Source organism: Manis javanica, chromosome 4 (genome assembly GCF_040802235.1).
Source record: "Manis javanica isolate MJ-LG chromosome 4, MJ_LKY, whole genome shotgun sequence".
NCBI classification, from domain to species: domain Eukaryota; kingdom Metazoa; phylum Chordata; class Mammalia; order Pholidota; family Manidae; genus Manis; species Manis javanica.
In genome coordinates this window covers 107,206,886-107,224,823 of record NC_133159.1, presented here as the reverse complement: position 1 = coordinate 107,224,823, position 17,938 = coordinate 107,206,886, and the positions used below count along the sequence as shown (strand labels likewise).

Here is a 17,938-nt window from a genome sequence, read left to right as displayed (position 1 = left end):
TATTAGTGTTCCTAGGATAAATATAGCACCACTCAAATCTGTAAGAACACACTTTTTATGCTGCAGAAAACCGCAGAAGCATACAGGAAATGGTACAGTTTGTAACTGCAGTACCAATATAGCCCTATCTGTGAAGTAAAAAATATAGTCTTAATTCACAGGCAAAAATTGGAGCTGATGATAGATCTGATTTGTTTTCTATCAGGAGTATTAATCTTGCTGCCCCTTTTCCAAAAGTGTGAATTCTAAAATTACTTTGACTTTGGGATGTTTAGCCAATTAAAATGGCAATCTTAATGCTTAGTAAGCACAAGGTATTAATAAAATTGGAACTAAATAGAGACCTCCATGTAAAGAAGAGTAGTCACCAAGAATGTTAGAAGTTTTTGTTTTCCTGAATGTTTACTATTTCCATATTTTGTCAGTTACCAATATTTTTTTGTCATTGTTTTTCATTTAGTGGACATATCAAGCCATGGTACATGAACTACTGGGCATAAACAACAATCGGATTGATCTTTCCAGAGTGCCGGGCATCAGTAAAGATTTAAGAGAGGTGGTCCTATCTGCTGAAAATGATGAATTCTATGCTAATGTAGGTGGTTTAAAATTTCTCTTCTTTGTTTTTAGTTGCTTTTATTTAAAAAGGTCAATATTGACTTGTTAGAATGAGACTAGGTATGGGATTTCATGTGGAACGATGATAGAGACATCCTGCAGGTTAACTGCGTTTCAAGGGAAGGCAGAAGGCTTGGATTCTGATCCTTTAGCAATATTTTTTTCATAGTAATCACAAACTTAATTTTATACTTTTAAAATTAGAACTCAATTTATTTATTTCCCCCTTTCTGTAGCCCTTTGTGAGAATAGTAATGGTGTTCATCACCAGTATCCTGGCCAATGTCCAGATTTGGTAATTATAAAGGAATTTTCTTGCCCTTCAATTCTAACTATATTCAGGATTCCTTTTTACTTCTTCTTTTAAACTGTCTGAAAGACAGACTCATTGATAAAACTGTTTTCAACTTCCTTTTTTCACAGAATATGTACCTGAACTTTGCTGAGATTGGTAGTAATATAAAGAACCTAATGGAAGACTTTCAGAAGAAGAAACCTAAAGAACAGCAAAAACTAGAATCAATAGCAGACATGAAGGTAAATTGAACATGTTCATGGATGACTAACAGGCAAGACTTTGGAACTATTCGTGTAAGCAACATTTCTGGAATATTCTGGGTCTTATTTCTGCCTTGATTCATTTAGTTTGGTTTGAGATTATTTACTGTAGTGTTTTTCTTTAAGAAATAGGGTGAAAACTTCCTAACAAGCCGTGTGCTTCTTTCCATTCTCCAGTTATATTTGGACTATTTAGAGATTCAGTCTACTGACATACACCAGTTCTTCTCTTGTTAAGCATGACAAAATGCCATGTGATTGGAAGTTATATATATCTTAGCCTCGGCAGAAGAAAAACTCCCAATTTTTTTTCCTATCTTCATGAATGCCTATCCTTGGTCAAGAAATAACAAAACCCCCAAATGATGTTTTCTTTCCCATGGTAGGCCTTTGTTGAGAATTACCCACAGTTCAAGAAGATGTCTGGGACTGTATCGAAGCATGTGACAGTGGTTGGAGAACTGTCTCGGTTGGTCAGTGAGAGGAATCTGCTGGAGGTTTCGGAAGTTGAGCAAGAACTGGCCTGTCAAAATGACCATTCTAGTGCTCTCCAGGTACCTATTCAGTCCAATTTGATGAGCACCTACTATGTGTAAAGCACTGTGCCAGGCAGAGCAAGAGATACAAAGGCAAGTAATCCTCTTCACCAACATAGAATTTACAATCTAATGAGCTGAAACAAGAACACAAATATTATTTAAGATAATCATATGATAAGACTACAGAACAGTAATGTGCACTCCTAAAGGATTCAGGCAGTTAGTTGATTATTTAGGAGGCCATCCTAGACTACTAGAAAGAATACTAGACTAAAATAAGAAGATCTGGATTTTAGTGGTCAGTTTGCCACTTACTGGCTTTGTGACCTGGAGCTATTGGCTTAATCTCTGAGACAGTTTCCTCATTTGTGAAATGGGCATAATGATACTTATGTCACAGGATGTGTTAAGAAGATTTTAAAGACATATTATCTAAGTTTTCTGTTATTGGACATCTACTTTTCATTCTACAAACACGAATGTTAGTTATATGTACATATTACTCTAAGGATCTAGAGGTACAAATATGAGTAAGATACCATCCTTTTCCTCAAAAGAACTCACACTGTAGAAGGGAAGAAAGAAATTTAAGAATTATAATACCATGCAGTAAGTGCTATACTAAAGATATTTACAAAGGTATACGAAATACAGAGGAAGGACAACTGTTTTCCCTAAGGCTGAGCCTTCTTAGAGCTTCTTAGAGATGATGATACTAGATTTTGGTCTGGACAAATAAATAAGTAGAAGTGTACCAAAAAAGGGTGAAGATTCTTGGCAGAGAGAATGCAAGCATGGAGGTGTGGGGGGAAAAAAATTAAGGGAATAGAGAATAATTTAGTATAGCTAGTGCAGGGTACAAGATGAGGAATGGTCTTAGGTAAGCCAGAAAGACAGACTGGGGCCTGGTTTTGGCCACTGCAAGGAGGGTAGGCTTTAATCTTAAAATGATGGGAAATAACAGAGGATTTTAGAAGTGATATAATCAGATCCTGGCCTCAAGAAATTTATATGAAGTTAAAGGGACAAAACTAAAACACAAAAAACAATTACGCAGTGTTTCAAGATAATATTTACTTAAGCCAAAATTGTGATACTGACTGTAGTAAGAGTTGAGGCTATTAGGGAGAGTTCCTTAGAGAAGGTGCTATTAAGATGGACCATAAAAAAATGAATAGAATCTGGAGGAGGATTTTAGTCACAGATATTAGTGCAGGCAAAGATGCAGCAGTGTGCAGAAAATAGTAACAGTTTGACAAAGCAAAAACTGAAGGAACAAAACAGCAGCAGACTCACAGAACCCAAGAATGGACTAACAGTTGCCAAAGGGAAAGGGACTGGGGAGGGTGGGTGGGAAGTGAGGGAGAAGGGGAATAAGGGACATTACGATTAGCACACATAATGTAGCCAGGGGTGGGGCGGGGGGCACGAGGAAGGCAGTATAGCACAGAGAAGACAAGTGGTGACTCTATAGCATCTTACTATGCTGATAGACAGTGACTGTAATGGGGTATGTGGTGGGACTTGATAATGGAATCTAGTAACCATAATGTTGCTCATGTAATTGAATATTAATGATACCAAATAATAATAATAATAATAACAGTTTGACCTGTTGAGAGTGGGTGTGGAAGAGAAACAGGAGATAAAATTGAACTGGAAAACAAGAACCAGTTTATGAAGTAGCTAGTAAGAGGAATTTGTACTTGCTGAGATAGGCAAAGAAATCCAGTATAAGGTCTTATGTAGAAAGCTGATATAATAAAAGCAGTATTTGAGGAAATTCAATCTAGTCCTAACTAGTCCTTATGCTTTGAAAGTGAAAAAACTGAAGTCAGAGAGGCTAGTGATTCATAGTGATAGTAGTAAAAATGTACAGCAAGGGCAAATATGAGAGACATTTCAAAGGGAGAAAATACCAATTTAGTGACAGATTGGATAAAGGATGACAGGATAGAACAAATCAGAAATAATTCCAGAGTTCCTGAGAAATGACAAAATGTGGTATCATTGACAATAAGTAAGTAAAATCTTAATGGGAGATAGCCATTTTAAGCCACTTATTATTTGAAGCATTTCCTTCTTAAAAGGGCCCTGTATTCTACCACAGTCTTTTTCTTTCCCTGCTGTAATTCTACTTTGTAAAATAAGACCAGCATAGTATAATGGAAATAACACAAGCTTTGGAGCCAGACTGTCTTGGCTTATATACTGTCTCTAAATACCAGTTTATTTGAGAAAATTACTGACTGCCCAAACTTTGGGGATAATGATTTCAGATTTTTCAATTGTTACTAGGATTCAGTGAGATACAAAAATACTTCACATATGATAGGTTCTTTGTTAATGTTGGTTCCTTTCCTCTAAACACAATTTTTTAAATATATGGTACAACCAAAAGAAAGAAATCTACCCATCTGTGGTAGGTAGAGTTATACCAAAGTCTTTAACTAGGACTTATGGTTATTGGTTTTTAATTCTTTTTAATGTTCATCAAGATTTCCTCTGAAAACAGTATCATTTTGAAAATCATAAAGATGCTATTTGCTTTATAATTATGAAAAACTCATCAGCACATGGAAAGTTTATCCCTTTGTTTTTATATATTCACAGAGAACCTTTTAGGTTGTCATTTTTTAATTGTATTAAATTCTAGTTCTTAAATAGATAATGAAAGTACTTGGTGAAAGAGATATATAGTAAAAACTGAGTCTTACTAATTTCACATGCATTCTTACAGTTATTCTCTGTATGTGAAAGCCTGTGTGTGTATGTCTCTCTCTCTCTTTTTAAAAATTCAGCTGATACCATACTGTACACATAGTTCTGCATTTTGCTTTTTCACTTAACCGTGTATCTCAGAAACTGTTCTAGATCAGAACCTAAACACTCATTCATCTTTTTTTTAATTAATAAGGTATCATTGATATACAATCTTATAAAGGTTTCACATGAGCAACATTGTGGTTTCAACATTCATCCATATTATCGAGTCACCCCCCAAACCCATTGCAATCACTGTCCATCAGCATAGTAAGATGCTAGAGTCATTAATTGTCTTCTCTGTGCTGTACTGTCTTCCCTGAAACACTCATTCTTTTTAATCACTAAATAGTAGTATTCCTTTGTAAAGATGTATCACAGTCTATTTAACTTGGCCAACCACACTACTAATAACAGTTTATAGTTGTTTTATGGGCTTAATAAAAGTATTATGATGAAGAATTTTTATTTTTCTCAAAATGTTTTCTTCTGATTAAATAAAAGCAAAATTCTGTCTTGTTACTAAATTTAAATTTCCTTGTTTCTGTATCATTTTTTTCCCTTTAAAACAATAGAATCAAACTTGATCACTAGCCAATTTTAGTATCTTTATCTTTTTGTATCTTTCTACCATATGAAAAGCAGTTAGAAAATGTGGTAATTCCTTGCTGAAATCTTATTTTTGTTCACTTTAAAGGAAAAATAGATACTTTAAAATATGAAGTCCATTTGTGGTCTACTTTACATTTTTTAAAGTTGTCTTTTAAAGGTTTTCTTGTTTATGGTATTAGGGTCTTACAGTGAGCAGTTGATTAGACTCCCCCATGATAAAAGATTTCTCTGGTAACATGATTTCAATAGTCTGTAAAGGGAACTTTTGTTTGATAATGAGTAGATGCCAGGGGTCTGACCTCTAGATGGGTTATAGCATTCCTTGGCTCGACCTTAGGTGGTAATACTCATGAAGCAATGAATTGAGGTTTTTGAGTTGAGATGGGGTTTGCTTTTTTTGAATAGTAACTATATCATGGTAAGAAAAAAATTTATATATTGCTAAAATTAACCTATATATTGCTGCCACTTCCAACCAGTTATTCTACAGGCCAACAAAAATTTGATTCAGAAGAATTTCACTAGACCCAAACTATGGTTGGTATATATACATAGCCTTGGAAAAGACTCGTTTGATTAGTAAGGAAGGTTTTTTTCATGCCATGAGAGAAACTTCATCCCGAAGTAAGCAATTTTTCCTCCCTGTGTGGTCATATAAATATTCACTTGGAAGAAAGAACTAGTCCATTTTATATCCTTCTTTCCTGGCTATGGGTGAAAGATCTCAAGTTGTCCTATTAATGACACATTGTAAATATTCAATAAACATTTGTTAGAAAAGTGAAGAGAACATTCTATTGAAGTGTAACTAAATAGTGGCTAAGAACTTGAGCCATTTTGTTGGCTTGGATTTGAAAATATTCCTTAGCCTACTCCAAGTCTTAGTCTTTTTGTGTGTAAAGTGGGGTAAAATAGTACTTACCTCAAAAGATTTTTGTGAGTGCAATGAGCTAATACATGTAAAGCACTTAATATGGTACCTGGTACTTATTCAATAAGCGGTAACTTTCATGATTATCTATATTATTATTGGATGCTGTGTTCTATTTTCTTTATGGCATCCAGGACATGTTTTTTAGTCCACTTATGACCTTAGATGGCTCCCTGAATTCAAAAGGGTTTTTTTGCTCCTCATTACAATCATCAGCAAAGTGTTTAGGATGCATTGAGCTGACAATTTTTACTTTCACCAGTTAAGAGTAAAAATCATCCTTTTCTCTCTAAACCAGCATTTAACCTTTGTTTCAGAAACAGTGTTGACCAGCAGAAGACCTACAGCAAAGTCTTATATTGATTAGTCATTAAGAATACTGACTCAGCTGTATTTACCAGTCAGCAGAATTGGGTCCTGCCTTCTTTCTATCATTTTTCCTATATAAGTTCTTTATTGTCCCACAACACTGTTCTCACAGAATGTTAGATTAGACTCTTTTTTTAAAATTATATCAGCATGTTGAATGCTTCTGCCAATTCCATCTTGCTGTTCGAATCTGTTTGCTTGCAATACTATTCACTGACTATTTTACAGCATTAATGTGATACTAAATAACAAAGTTGACATTAGCTCATTGCACTCACAAAAATAACAAAGCAGGCTCTTTAGGTTAAATTAGAGCAAAAATGGAGATATCTTTAGTTGCCGACTTCATCTGTAATTTGCACAATGGTTTAAAATGTAGGTATATCATTACACAGCTTTTTCCTTATTGTGTTGCTTCATCATAGTTTTGGTGGAAGACAACAGAAAAATAGGAAAGTAGTCACCCCAGAACAATGGAATAATCTCTAAATATCAGAAAATAATTGTTTTTAATTAATTTCTTTTAAGTGAACATTACTTCCTCCTTGAAACTTGACCTTCAAAGATAGTGTTTTTGTTTTTCTTTTCCTGTGCCTTGGTAAGGCCTACACAAATATTAGAATTTAATGGATGATTTTTTTGAATACTATCTTCTTTTTTTTTGGTATATATAATTTTTGCTATCATTAATATATAGTTACATGAGCAACATTGTGGTTACTAGATTCCCCCATTATCAAGTCCCCACCACATACCCCATTACAATCTCTGTCCATCAGCATAGTAAGATGCTATAGAATCACTACTTGTCCTCTCTGTGCTATACAGCCTTCCCTGTCCCCCTGCCCCCCTCATTATGTGTGCTAATCGTAATACCACTTTTTCCCCTTATCCCTCCCTTCCCACCCATCCTCCCCAGTCCCTTTCCCTTTGGTAACTGTTAGTCCATTCTTGGGTTCTGTGAGTCTGCTGCTGTTTTGTTCCCTCAGTTTTTGCTTTGTTTTTATGCTCCACAGATTAGTGAAATCATTTGGTACTTCTCTTTCTCCACCTGGCTTATTTCACTGAGCATAATACCGTCTAGCTCCAACCATGTTATTGCAAATGGTAGGATTTTTTTTCTTCTTATGGCTGAATAATATACCATTTTGTATATGTACCACATCTTCTTTATCCATTCATCTACTGATGGACACTTAGGTTGCTTCCATTTCATGGCTACTGTAAATAGTGCTGCGATAAACATAGGGGTTCATATGTCTTCTTCAAACTGGGATCCTGCATTCTTTGGGTAAATTCCTAGGAGTGGAATTACCAGGTCAAATGGTATTTCTATTTTTAGTTTTTTCAGGAACCTCCATACTGCTTTCCACAATGGTTAAACTAGCTTATATTCCCACCAGCAGTGTAGGAGGGTTCCCCTTTCTCCACATCCTCACGAACATTTGTTGTTGTTTGTCTTTTGAATGGTGGCCATCCTAACTGGTGTGAGGTGATATCCCATTGTGGTTTTAATTTGCATTTCTCTGATGATTAGGGATGTGGAGCATATCCTCATGTGCCTGTTGGCCATCTGAATTTCTTCTTTGGAGAACTGTCTGTTCAGCTCCTCTGCACATTTTTAAATTGGATTATTTGTTTTTTGTTTGTTGAGGTGGGTGAGCTCTTTGTATATTTTGGATGTCAACCCCTTATCGGATATGTCATTTATGAATATATTCTCCCATACTGTAGGATGTCTTTTTGTTCTACTGATGGTGTCCTTTGCTGTACAGAAGCTTTTTAGTTTGATATAGTCCCACTTGTTCATTTTTGCCTTTTTTTCCCTTGCCTGGGGAGATAAGTTCATGAAGAAGTTGCTCATGTTTATATTCAAGAGAGTTTTGCCTATGTTTTCTTCTAAGAGTTTTATGGTTTCATGACTCACATTCAGGTCTTTGATCTATTTCTAATTTACTGTTGTATATGGAGTTAGAAAGTAATCCAGTTTCATTCTCTTGCCAACACCAGCTGTTGAAAAGGCTTTCATTTAGCCATTGTACATCCATGGCTCCTGTATCTTATATTAATTGACCGTATATGCTTAAGTTAATATCAGGACTCTCTATTCTGTTCCATTGGTCTATGGGTCTTTTCTTGTGCTAGTACCAAATTGTCTTGATTACTGTGGCTTTGTAGTAGAGCTTGAAATTGGGAAGCGATATCCCCCCTGCTTTACTCTTCCTTCTCAGGATTGCTTTGGCTATTTGGGGTCTTTCGTGATTCCATATGAATTTTAGAACTATTTGCTCTAGTTGATTGAAGAATGCTGTTGGTATTTTGATAGGAATTGCATTGAATCTGTAGACTGCTTTAGGCAGGATGGCCATTTTGACGATATTAATACTTCCTATCCATGAACAGGGGATGTGTTTCCATTTATTGGTATCTTCTTTAATTTCTCTCATGAGTGTCTTGTAGTTTTCAGAGTACAGGTCTCTCACTTCCTTGGTTAGGTTTATTCCTTGATATTTCATTCTTTTTGATGCAATTGTGAATGGAATTGTTTTCCTGATTTCTCTTTCTGCTAGTTCATTGTTAGTGTATAGGAATCCAAAAGATTTCTGTGTATTAATCTTGTAACCTGCAACTTTACTGAACTGAGATGTTAGATCTAGTAGTTGTGGAGTGGATTCTTTAGGATTTTTATGTACAATATCATGTCATCTGCAAACAGGGACAGTTTGACTTCTTCCTTACCAATCTGAACGCGTTTTATTTCTTTGTATTGTCTGATTGCCGTGGCTAGGACCTCCAGTACTATGTTGAACAGAAGCGGGGAGAGTGGGCATTCTTGTCTTGTTCCAAATATTAGAAGAAATGCTTTCAGCTTCTCACTGTTAAGTATGATGTTGGCTTTGGGTTTGTCATATATGGCCTTTATTAGTTTGAGGTACTTGCCCTCTATACCCATTTTGTTGAGAGTTTTTATCATGAATGGATGTTGAATCTTGTTGAATGCTTTTTAAGAATCTATGGAGATGATCATGTGGTTTTTGTCCTTTTTGTTTATGTGGTGGATGATGTTGATGGATTTTCGAATGTTGTACTATCCTTTCATCTCTGGTATAAATCCCACTTGATCATGGTGTATGATCTTCTTGATGTATTTTTTAATTCAGTTTGCTAATATTTTGTTCAGTATTTTTGCATCTATGTTCATCAGGGATAGTAGTCTGTAGTTTCTTTTTGTGGTGTCTTTGCCTAGTTTGGTATTAGAGCGATGCTGGCTTCATAGAGTGAGTTTGGAAGTATTCCCTCCTCTTCTACTTTTTGGAAAACTTTAAGGAGAATGGATATTATGTCTTCTCTAAATGTCTATAAAGTTCAGTGGTGAATCCATCTGGTCTGGGGGTTTTGTTCTTTGGTAGGTTTTTGATTACTGATTCAATTTCATTGCTAATAATTGGTCTGTTTACATTTTCTGTTTCTTCCTTGGTCAGTCTTAAAAGGTTGTATTTTTCTAGAAAGTTGTCCATTTCTTCTAGGTTATCCAGTTTGTTAGCATATAGATTTTCATAGTATTCTCTAATAATTCTTTGTATTTCTATGGTGACAGTAGTGATATTTCTTTTCTCATTTCTTATTTTGTTTATGTGTGTAGAATCTCTTTTTCTCTTAATAAGTCTGGTGAGGGGTTTATCTATTTTGTTTATTTTCTCCAAGAACCAGCTCTTGGTTTCATTGATTTTTTTCTGTTGTTTTATTGTTCTCAATTTTATTTATTTCTTCTGTGACCTTTATTATGTCCCTCCTTCTGCTGACTTTGGGCCTCATTTGTTCTTTTTTTTTCAGTTTCAATAATTGTGACTTTAGATTATTCATTTGGGATTCTTCTTCCTTCTTTAAATAGGCCTGGATTGCTATATACTTTCATCTTAGAACTGCCTTCGCTGCATCCCACAGAAGTTGGGGCATTGTGGTATTGTTGTCATTTGTCTCCATATATTGCTTGATCTCTGTTTTAATCTGGTCATTCATTCATTGATTATTTAGGAGCATGTTGTTAAGCCTCTATGTGTTTGTGAGCCTTTTTGTTTTCTTTGTACAGTTTATTTTCTGGTTTTATGCCTTTGTGATCTGAGAAGCTGGTTGGTAGAATTTCTATTTTTTTTCTTTTTAATTGAAAAAGAAATTTTAGAAAATAATGTTTTCCTGACATGTGCAAATTATATGAAATTCAAATGTTGGTGTCCATAGATAAAGTTTTATCAGAATACAGCTGCGACCATTCTTTCATATGTTGTCTATGGCTGCTCTTGGGCACCATGGCTGAGTTGAATGGTCATGACAGAGACCACACGTGGTCTGCAAAGTCAAAAGTATTTTCTCTCCGGTCCTTTACAGAAAAAATTTGCCAGTCCCTGAATGGAGTGGCTCTGCAAGGTCTGGGCAGCTTTCGCATTCTAGGCAGGTTATGGCACTTGCCTCAGGGGGCTTCCCACCTCCCCTTTCAGCATCAGTTCTCCTTGTGAATTTGCTGTCTGTTCCTGCCTCTTCTGTTGAGGTTGGATCAGGCCAGAGGGGTAGGTAGCTTAAAGCCCTGTGCTCTCATGAAAGGTGCCTAAGTAGGGGGACAAGAAGAATGGAGGAAGGTGACTCTGGACTTCATATACTATTACAAACACAACCTAAAGGTTCTTTTTTTTTCCTCCTTTTTCTTTCTCCCCCATTCTTTGTATGTTATGAATCATATTCTGTACTCTTTGTCTATCCCTTGGGTGACATTTATTTAGCCTGAGGAATACTTCCATTTATAGGAGTCCCTCCAAAACGCACTGTAGAGGTGGTTTGTGGGAGGTAAATTCTCTCAACTTTTGCTTATCTGAAATCTGTTTAATCCCTCCTTCAAATTTAAATGATAATCTTGCTGGGTAGAGTACTCTTGGTTCAAGACCCTTCTCCTTCATTGCATTAAATACATCATGCCACTCCCTTCTGGCCTGTAAGGTTTCTGTTGAGAAGTCTGATGATAGCCTGATGGGTTTTCCTTTGTATGTGATCTTTTTTCTCTCTCTAGCTCCTTTTAAAAGTCTGTCTTTATCCTTGATCTTTGCCATTTTAATTATTATATGTCTTGATGTTGTCTTCCTTGGATCCTTTGTGTTGGGAGATCTGTGTACCTCCATGACTAGAGAGCCTATCTCCTTCCCCAGATGGGGGAAATTTTCAGCAACTACCTCCTCAGTGAACAATTTCTATCCCTCTCTCTCTTCTTCTTCTTCTGGTATGCCTATAATGCGAATATTGTTCCATTTGGATTAGTCACACAGTTCTCTCGATATTCTTTCATTCTTAGAGATTCTTTTCTCTCTGTGCCTCAGCTTCTTTGTATTCCTCTTCTCTAATTTCTGTTCCATTTACCGTCTCTTCTACTACATCTAATCTGCTTTTAAATTCCTCCATTGTATGTTTCATTGCAGATATGGAATTTCTTAATGATGGAATCTCCAAATTAAATTCATTCCTCAGTTCTTGAATATTTTCCTGTACCTCCATAAATGTTTTCATAATTTTTCTTTTGAATCCTCTTTCAGGCAGATTGGTGAGTTCAGTTTCATTTGGCCCTTTTTCTGGGGTTTGTGAGAATTTGGTCTGAACCATGTTCTTTTGTCATTTCATATTTCTGTGTGGTGCCCTCTAGTTCCCAGAAGCTCCAGTCTCTGGAGCTGCTTAGCTCCTAAAGTGAAGTTGGGGGTTGTAGGGGAGCCAAGCTGGTGCCTCTGTGGAGGAAAGATCTGTTTCCTGTTTGCCATCTGTGGTTCCTGTCTCCAGTGTCAGAGCCAGTGGGCCAAGCACACAGGTGAAAGCCTCTGTGCTTGGCATCTCTAGCTGTAGGTGGTACCTCTCTTTGGCTGGCCTGATGCCAGCACAGTGACTGCTGGTTTGTGAACCAGTGCCGGCAGCCCAGGAGGGAGGTGCAGCAAGCTGCATGTCTCAGTGGGGGGCCTCGGAGCTGAGTAGCCAGCCAGGGGGATGGAGCACCTGAAGCTCTTCAAAATTCCCAACCAGCTGGCAGAGCATGCCCAGACAACCTTGTCCAGCTCTCCCCTCCCCCACGCAGCAAGTTCCATGCAAACCCCACCCCTTCAGCAGCCCTCGCGCTACTAGGAAGCCTCTCACACTGCCTGCCTTTCCTCTGACACAGAGAAGTCAGATGTGGATCCTCCCCTCCACAAACAGCCGGAATCTCAGTCTCTCAAGCACTCCCCCTGTCCGAGCTTCCCAACATCCAGAGCACCACACAATGTAGGTTTCTGCTCACAAAGCAGATCTCCAGGGCCAGGTGTTCAGCAGTCCCAGGCTTCCACCCGCTCCCCACTCTGTTTCTCTTCCTCCCGCTGGTGAGCTGGGGTGGTGGAATGGCCTGGGTCCCACCGGATTAAGGCTTTCATATGTTACCCTGTTTTGTGAGGTCTCCTCTGTTCATGAGGTCTGTATGCAGTCTGGTTCAGCCTTCTTGTTGCTGTTTTAGGGTTAGTTGTATCAATTAACTACATTTTCATACTATTTGTGGTTTTGGGAGGAGTTCTCTGTCTCACTTCTCATGCTGCCATCTTGAATCTCCTCTCATTCTGTTTGAATTTACTAAGGCTCTTTTTGTGGCCTACTATGTGAATCTCTTCTGGAAAATGTTCCATGTGCACTTGAGAAGAATGTCTATCCTGCTGCTTTTGGGTGTAGAGTTCTGTAGATGTCTGTTACGTCCATCTGTCCTAACGTGTTGTTCAGTGCCTCTGTGTCCTTACCTATCTTCTGTCTGGTAGATTTGTCCTTTGGAGTGAGTGGTGTGTTGAAGTCTCTTAAAATGAATGCATTGCATTCTATTTCCCCCTTTAATTCTGTTAGTATTTGTTTCATATGTCAGTGTTCCTGTGTTGGGTGCATAGATATGATGGTTATATCCTCTTGTTGGACTGACCCTTTTATCATTAATGTGATGTCCTTCTTTGTCTGTTGTTTCTTTGGTTTGAAGTCCATTTTGTCTGATACAAGTACTGCAACACCTGCTTTTTTCTCCCTATTTGCATGAAATAGCTTTTTCCATCCCTTCACTTTTAGTCTGTGTACGTCTTTGGGTTTGAAGTGAGTCTCTTGCAGGCAGCATATAGATGGGTCTTGCTTTTTTTTTTTTTTTTTTTTTTTTTTTTTGAGAGGGCATCTCTCATATTTATTGATCAAATGGTTGTTAACAACAATAAAATTCAGTATAGGGGGATCAACGCTCAATGTACAATCATTAATCCATCTCAAGCCTAATTCTCGTCAGTCTCCAATCTTCTGAAGCATAACAAACAAGTTCTTACATGGTGAACGAATTCTTACATAGTGAATAAATTCTTACATGGTGAACAGTACAAGGGCAGTCATCACAGAAACTTTCGGTTTTGATCATGCAATATGACCTATAAACAATCAGGTCAAATATGAATATTCGTTTGATTTTTGTACTTGATCTATATGTTGATCCCACATTTCTCCTACTATTATTATTATTTTTATTTTTAATAAAATGCTGAAGTGGTAGGTAGATGCAAGATAAAGGTAGAAAACATAGTTTAGTGCTGTAAGAAGGCAAATGTAGATGATCAGATGATAAGGTGTGTGCCTATGGACTAAGTATTAATCCAGGCTAGACAAGGGCATCAAGACATCCACGGATGCAGAAGATTTCTCTCAAAGCAGGGGGGGTGAGGTTCTGAGCCTCACCTCTGTTGATCCCCAAATTCTCACCTGATGGCCCCCCTGCGACTGTGCCTGTCTTAGGTTGTTCCTCCCTTGAGGAATCTTACCCGTCTCTGGCTAACCAGTCATCTTCCGGGGCCATACAGGGAAATGTAAAGTTGGTAAGTGAGAGAGAAGCCATATTGTTTGCAAAGGTTAGCTTTTTACTTCTTTGCAGATTTATGCCCTGTGGCTTCTATGCCTAGCACTTGTCTCAAGGTATCTTTACCACCTGGAGGAATTATGATACTCGGTAAATTCGATATGAGGCACGAATTCTATTTAAGGGTTGTAATTAGGAAGGAAGAAGAAAAGCTATAGATGTAGCATACGAAGGAAACTTGGGAGGATTGATTATTTCTTTGACATATCTTCTTGTATAGTACCTTAAGTATGTATGGGTTTTAAACTACTAACTAATTTGCACACATATATTAACATAATAGGAATACGGTGACATAAACAAAGCAAATCTATAATTACCATCCATCTCCAGTGAAGCCAAGAAAACCATTTAGGCACCCTAGGCATTTGTGAAAATTTATCAATGATATGATGGATATTGTCCAACTGTACTTGAACCATCAGACAAATTAAAGCAGCCCATTTCTGGGATCTGTTCACATCCCATATGTTCTTTTAACCATAGATAGTCTGTAGTCATGAGATTTTGGAGTGCTACAACTTGCACCCCTCCCAACTCCTGGTTGAGTTCCAACAGTACAGATCCGGTCAAATTCATTGTCTCACTGTATGCACATGCCAGCCTAGACATCTCCCTCCTCATTCTTATGGCAAGTCCAGGAGATGGTGGGCTGGATGCAGCCACAACCGCAGCATCGTCCGGATCCCTGTGGAGGCTTTTTGATGATCATATCGTATCTTAGTTCATTTTCTGGGTATCCAAGCTAGGCCTTGATCTCCTGCATAGAAACAAACAGACCCTTTGCCCACACTTTGACATGCCCTCTATACCACTGTGCAGAACTCATTGGAGGTCAGCACACAGTAACTGCTTTTTTTTTTTTTTTTTAAATTAAGAGAAAGGAATATTATCAGAAAAGAGTACCTCCATAGCTGATCATCTGACACCCTTTAAGTGATCAACATTAAGGATATTTAAAGCATGCGTTGATCTTTGATTTACCAATAGTTTTATCCTGTTAAGGAGTAATCCCCCTTTTTCTTCTTTCTTTCTTTCTTTTTTTTTTTTTTTTTTTTTAAATTTTTAATCTACACTTACATGAAGAATACTATGTTTACTATGCTCTCCCCTATATCAGGTCCCCCCTAACAACCACATTACGGTTACTGTCCATCAGCTTAGCAAAATGTTGTAGAGTCACTACTTGTCCTCTCTGTGTTGTGCAGCCCACCCTCCCCTTCTTCCCACCCCCCCATGCATGCTAATCTTAATACCCCCCTTCTTCTTCCCCCCCTTATCCCTCCCTGCCCACCCATCCTCCCAGTTCCTTTCCCTTTGGTACCTGTTAGTCCATTTTTGGGTTCTGTAATTCCACTGCTGTTTTGTTCCTTCAGTTTTTCCTTTGTTCCTATACTCCTCAGATGAGTGACATCATTTGGTATTTCTCTTTCTCCGCTTGGCTTATTTCACTGAGCATAATACTCTCCAGCTCCATCCATGTTGCTGCAAATGGTTGGATTTTTCCACTTCTTATGGCTGAGTAGTATTCCATTGTGTATATGTACCACATCTTCTTTATCCATTCATCTACCGATGGACATTTAGGTTGCTTCCAATTCTTGGCTATTGTAAATAGTGCTGCGATAAACATAGGAGTGCATCTGTCTTTCTCAAACTTGATTGCTGCGTTCTTAGGGTAAATTCCTAGGAGTGGAATTCCTGGGTCAAATGGTAGGTCTGTTTTGAGCATTTTGATGCACCTCCATACTGCTTTCCACAATGGTTGAACTAATTTACATTCCCACCAGCAGTGTAGGAGGGTTCCCCTTTCTCCACAGCCTCGCCAACATTTGTTGTTGTTTGTCTTTTGGATGGCAGCTATCCTTACTGGTGTGAGGTGATACCTCATTGTAGTTTTAATTTGCATTTCTCTGATAATTAGCGATGTGGAGCATCTTTTCATGTGTCTCTTGGCCATCTGTATTTCTTTTTTGGAGAACTGTCTGTTCAGTTCCTCTGCCCATTTTTTAATTGGGTTATTTGTTTTTTGATTGTTGAGGCGTGTGAGCTCTTTATATATTCTGGACGTCAAGCCTTTATCGGATCTGTCATTTTCAAATATATTCTCCCATACTGTAGGGTTCCTTTTTGTTCTATTGATGGTGTCTTTCGCTGTACAGAAGCTTTTCAGCTTAATGTAGTCCCACTTGCTCATTTTTGCTGTTGTTTTCCTTGCCCGGGGAGATATGTTCAAGAAGAGATCACTCATGTTTATGTCTAAGAGGTTTTTGCCTATGTTTTTTTCCAAGAGTTTAATGGTTTCATGCCTTACATTCAGGTCTTTGATCCATTTTGAGTTTACCTTTGTATATGGGGTTAGACAATGGTCCAGTTTCATTCTCCTACATGTAGCTGTCCAGTTTTGCCAGCACCATCTGTTGAAGAGACTGTCATTTTGCCATTGTATGTCCATGGCTCCTTTATCAAATATTAATTGACCATATATGTTTGGGTTAATTTCTGGGGTCTCTAATCTGTTCCACTGGTCTGTGGCTCTGTTCTTGTGCCAGTACCAAATTGTCTTGATTACTATGGCTTTGTAGTAGAGCTTGAAGTTGGGGAGTGAGATCCCCCCTACTTTATTCTTCTTTTTCAGGATTGCTTTGGCTATTCGGGGTCTTTGGTGTTTCCATATGAATTTTTGAATTATTTGTTCCAATTCATTGAAGAATGTTGCTGGTAATTTGAGAGGGATTGCATCGAATCTGTATATTGCTTTGGGCAGGATGGCCATTTTGACGATATTAATTCTTCCTAGCCATGAGCATGGGATGAGTTTCCATTTATTAGTGTCCCCTTTAATTTCTCTTAAGAGTGACTTGTAGTTTTCAGAGTATAAGTCTTTCACTTCTTTGGTTAGGTTTATTCCTAGGTATTTTATTCTTTTTGATGCAATGGTGAATGGAATTGTTTTCCTGATTTCTCTTTCTATTGATTCGTTGTTAGTGTATAGGAAAGCTACAGATTTCTGTGTGTTAATTTTGTATCCTGCAACTTTGCTGTATTCCGATATCAGTTCTAGTAGTTTTGGAGTGGAGTCTTTAGGGTTTTTTATGTACAGTATCATATCATCTGCAAATAGTGACAGTTTAACTTCTTCTTTACCAATCTGGATTCCTTGTATTTCTTTGTTTTGTCTGATTGCCGTGGCTAGGACCTCCAGTACTATGTTAAATAACAGTGGGGAGAGTGGGCATCCCTGTCTGGTTCCCGATCTCAGTGGAAATGCTTTCAGCTTCTCGCTGTTCAGTATAATGCTGGCTGTGGGTTTATCATATATGGCCTTTATTATGTTGAGGTACTTGCCCTCTATTCCCATTTTGCTGAGAGTTTTTATCATGAATGGATGTTGAATTTTGTCAAATGCTTTTTCAGCATCTATGGAGATGATCATGTGGTTTTTGTCTTTCTTTTTGTTGATGTGGTGGATGATGTTGATGGATTTTCGAATGTTGTACCATCCTTGCATCCCTGGGATGAACCCCACTTGGTCATGGTGTATGATCCTTTTGATATACTGTTGAATTCTGTTTGCTAATATTTTATTGAGTATTTTTGCATCTACATTCATCAGGGATA

At 37.6% G+C, this 17,938-nt stretch overlaps 1 protein-coding gene across 4 annotated transcripts in view; it reads left to right on the top strand.

Moving 5' to 3' along the window:
- Positions 1 to 17,938, top strand: part of VPS45 (vacuolar protein sorting 45 homolog) — a 132,084-nt gene that overhangs the window by 12,832 nt on the left and 101,314 nt on the right. For all 4 annotated transcript variants that reach the window (XM_037024883.2, XM_073234558.1, XM_073234560.1 and 1 more), the window contains 3 exons: positions 461 to 595; positions 1,042 to 1,155; positions 1,563 to 1,730. In XM_037024883.2, the coding sequence (XP_036880778.2) occupies positions 461 to 595; positions 1,042 to 1,155; positions 1,563 to 1,730 (417 nt within the window). The remainder of the gene's footprint in view (positions 1 to 460; positions 596 to 1,041; positions 1,156 to 1,562; positions 1,731 to 17,938) is intronic.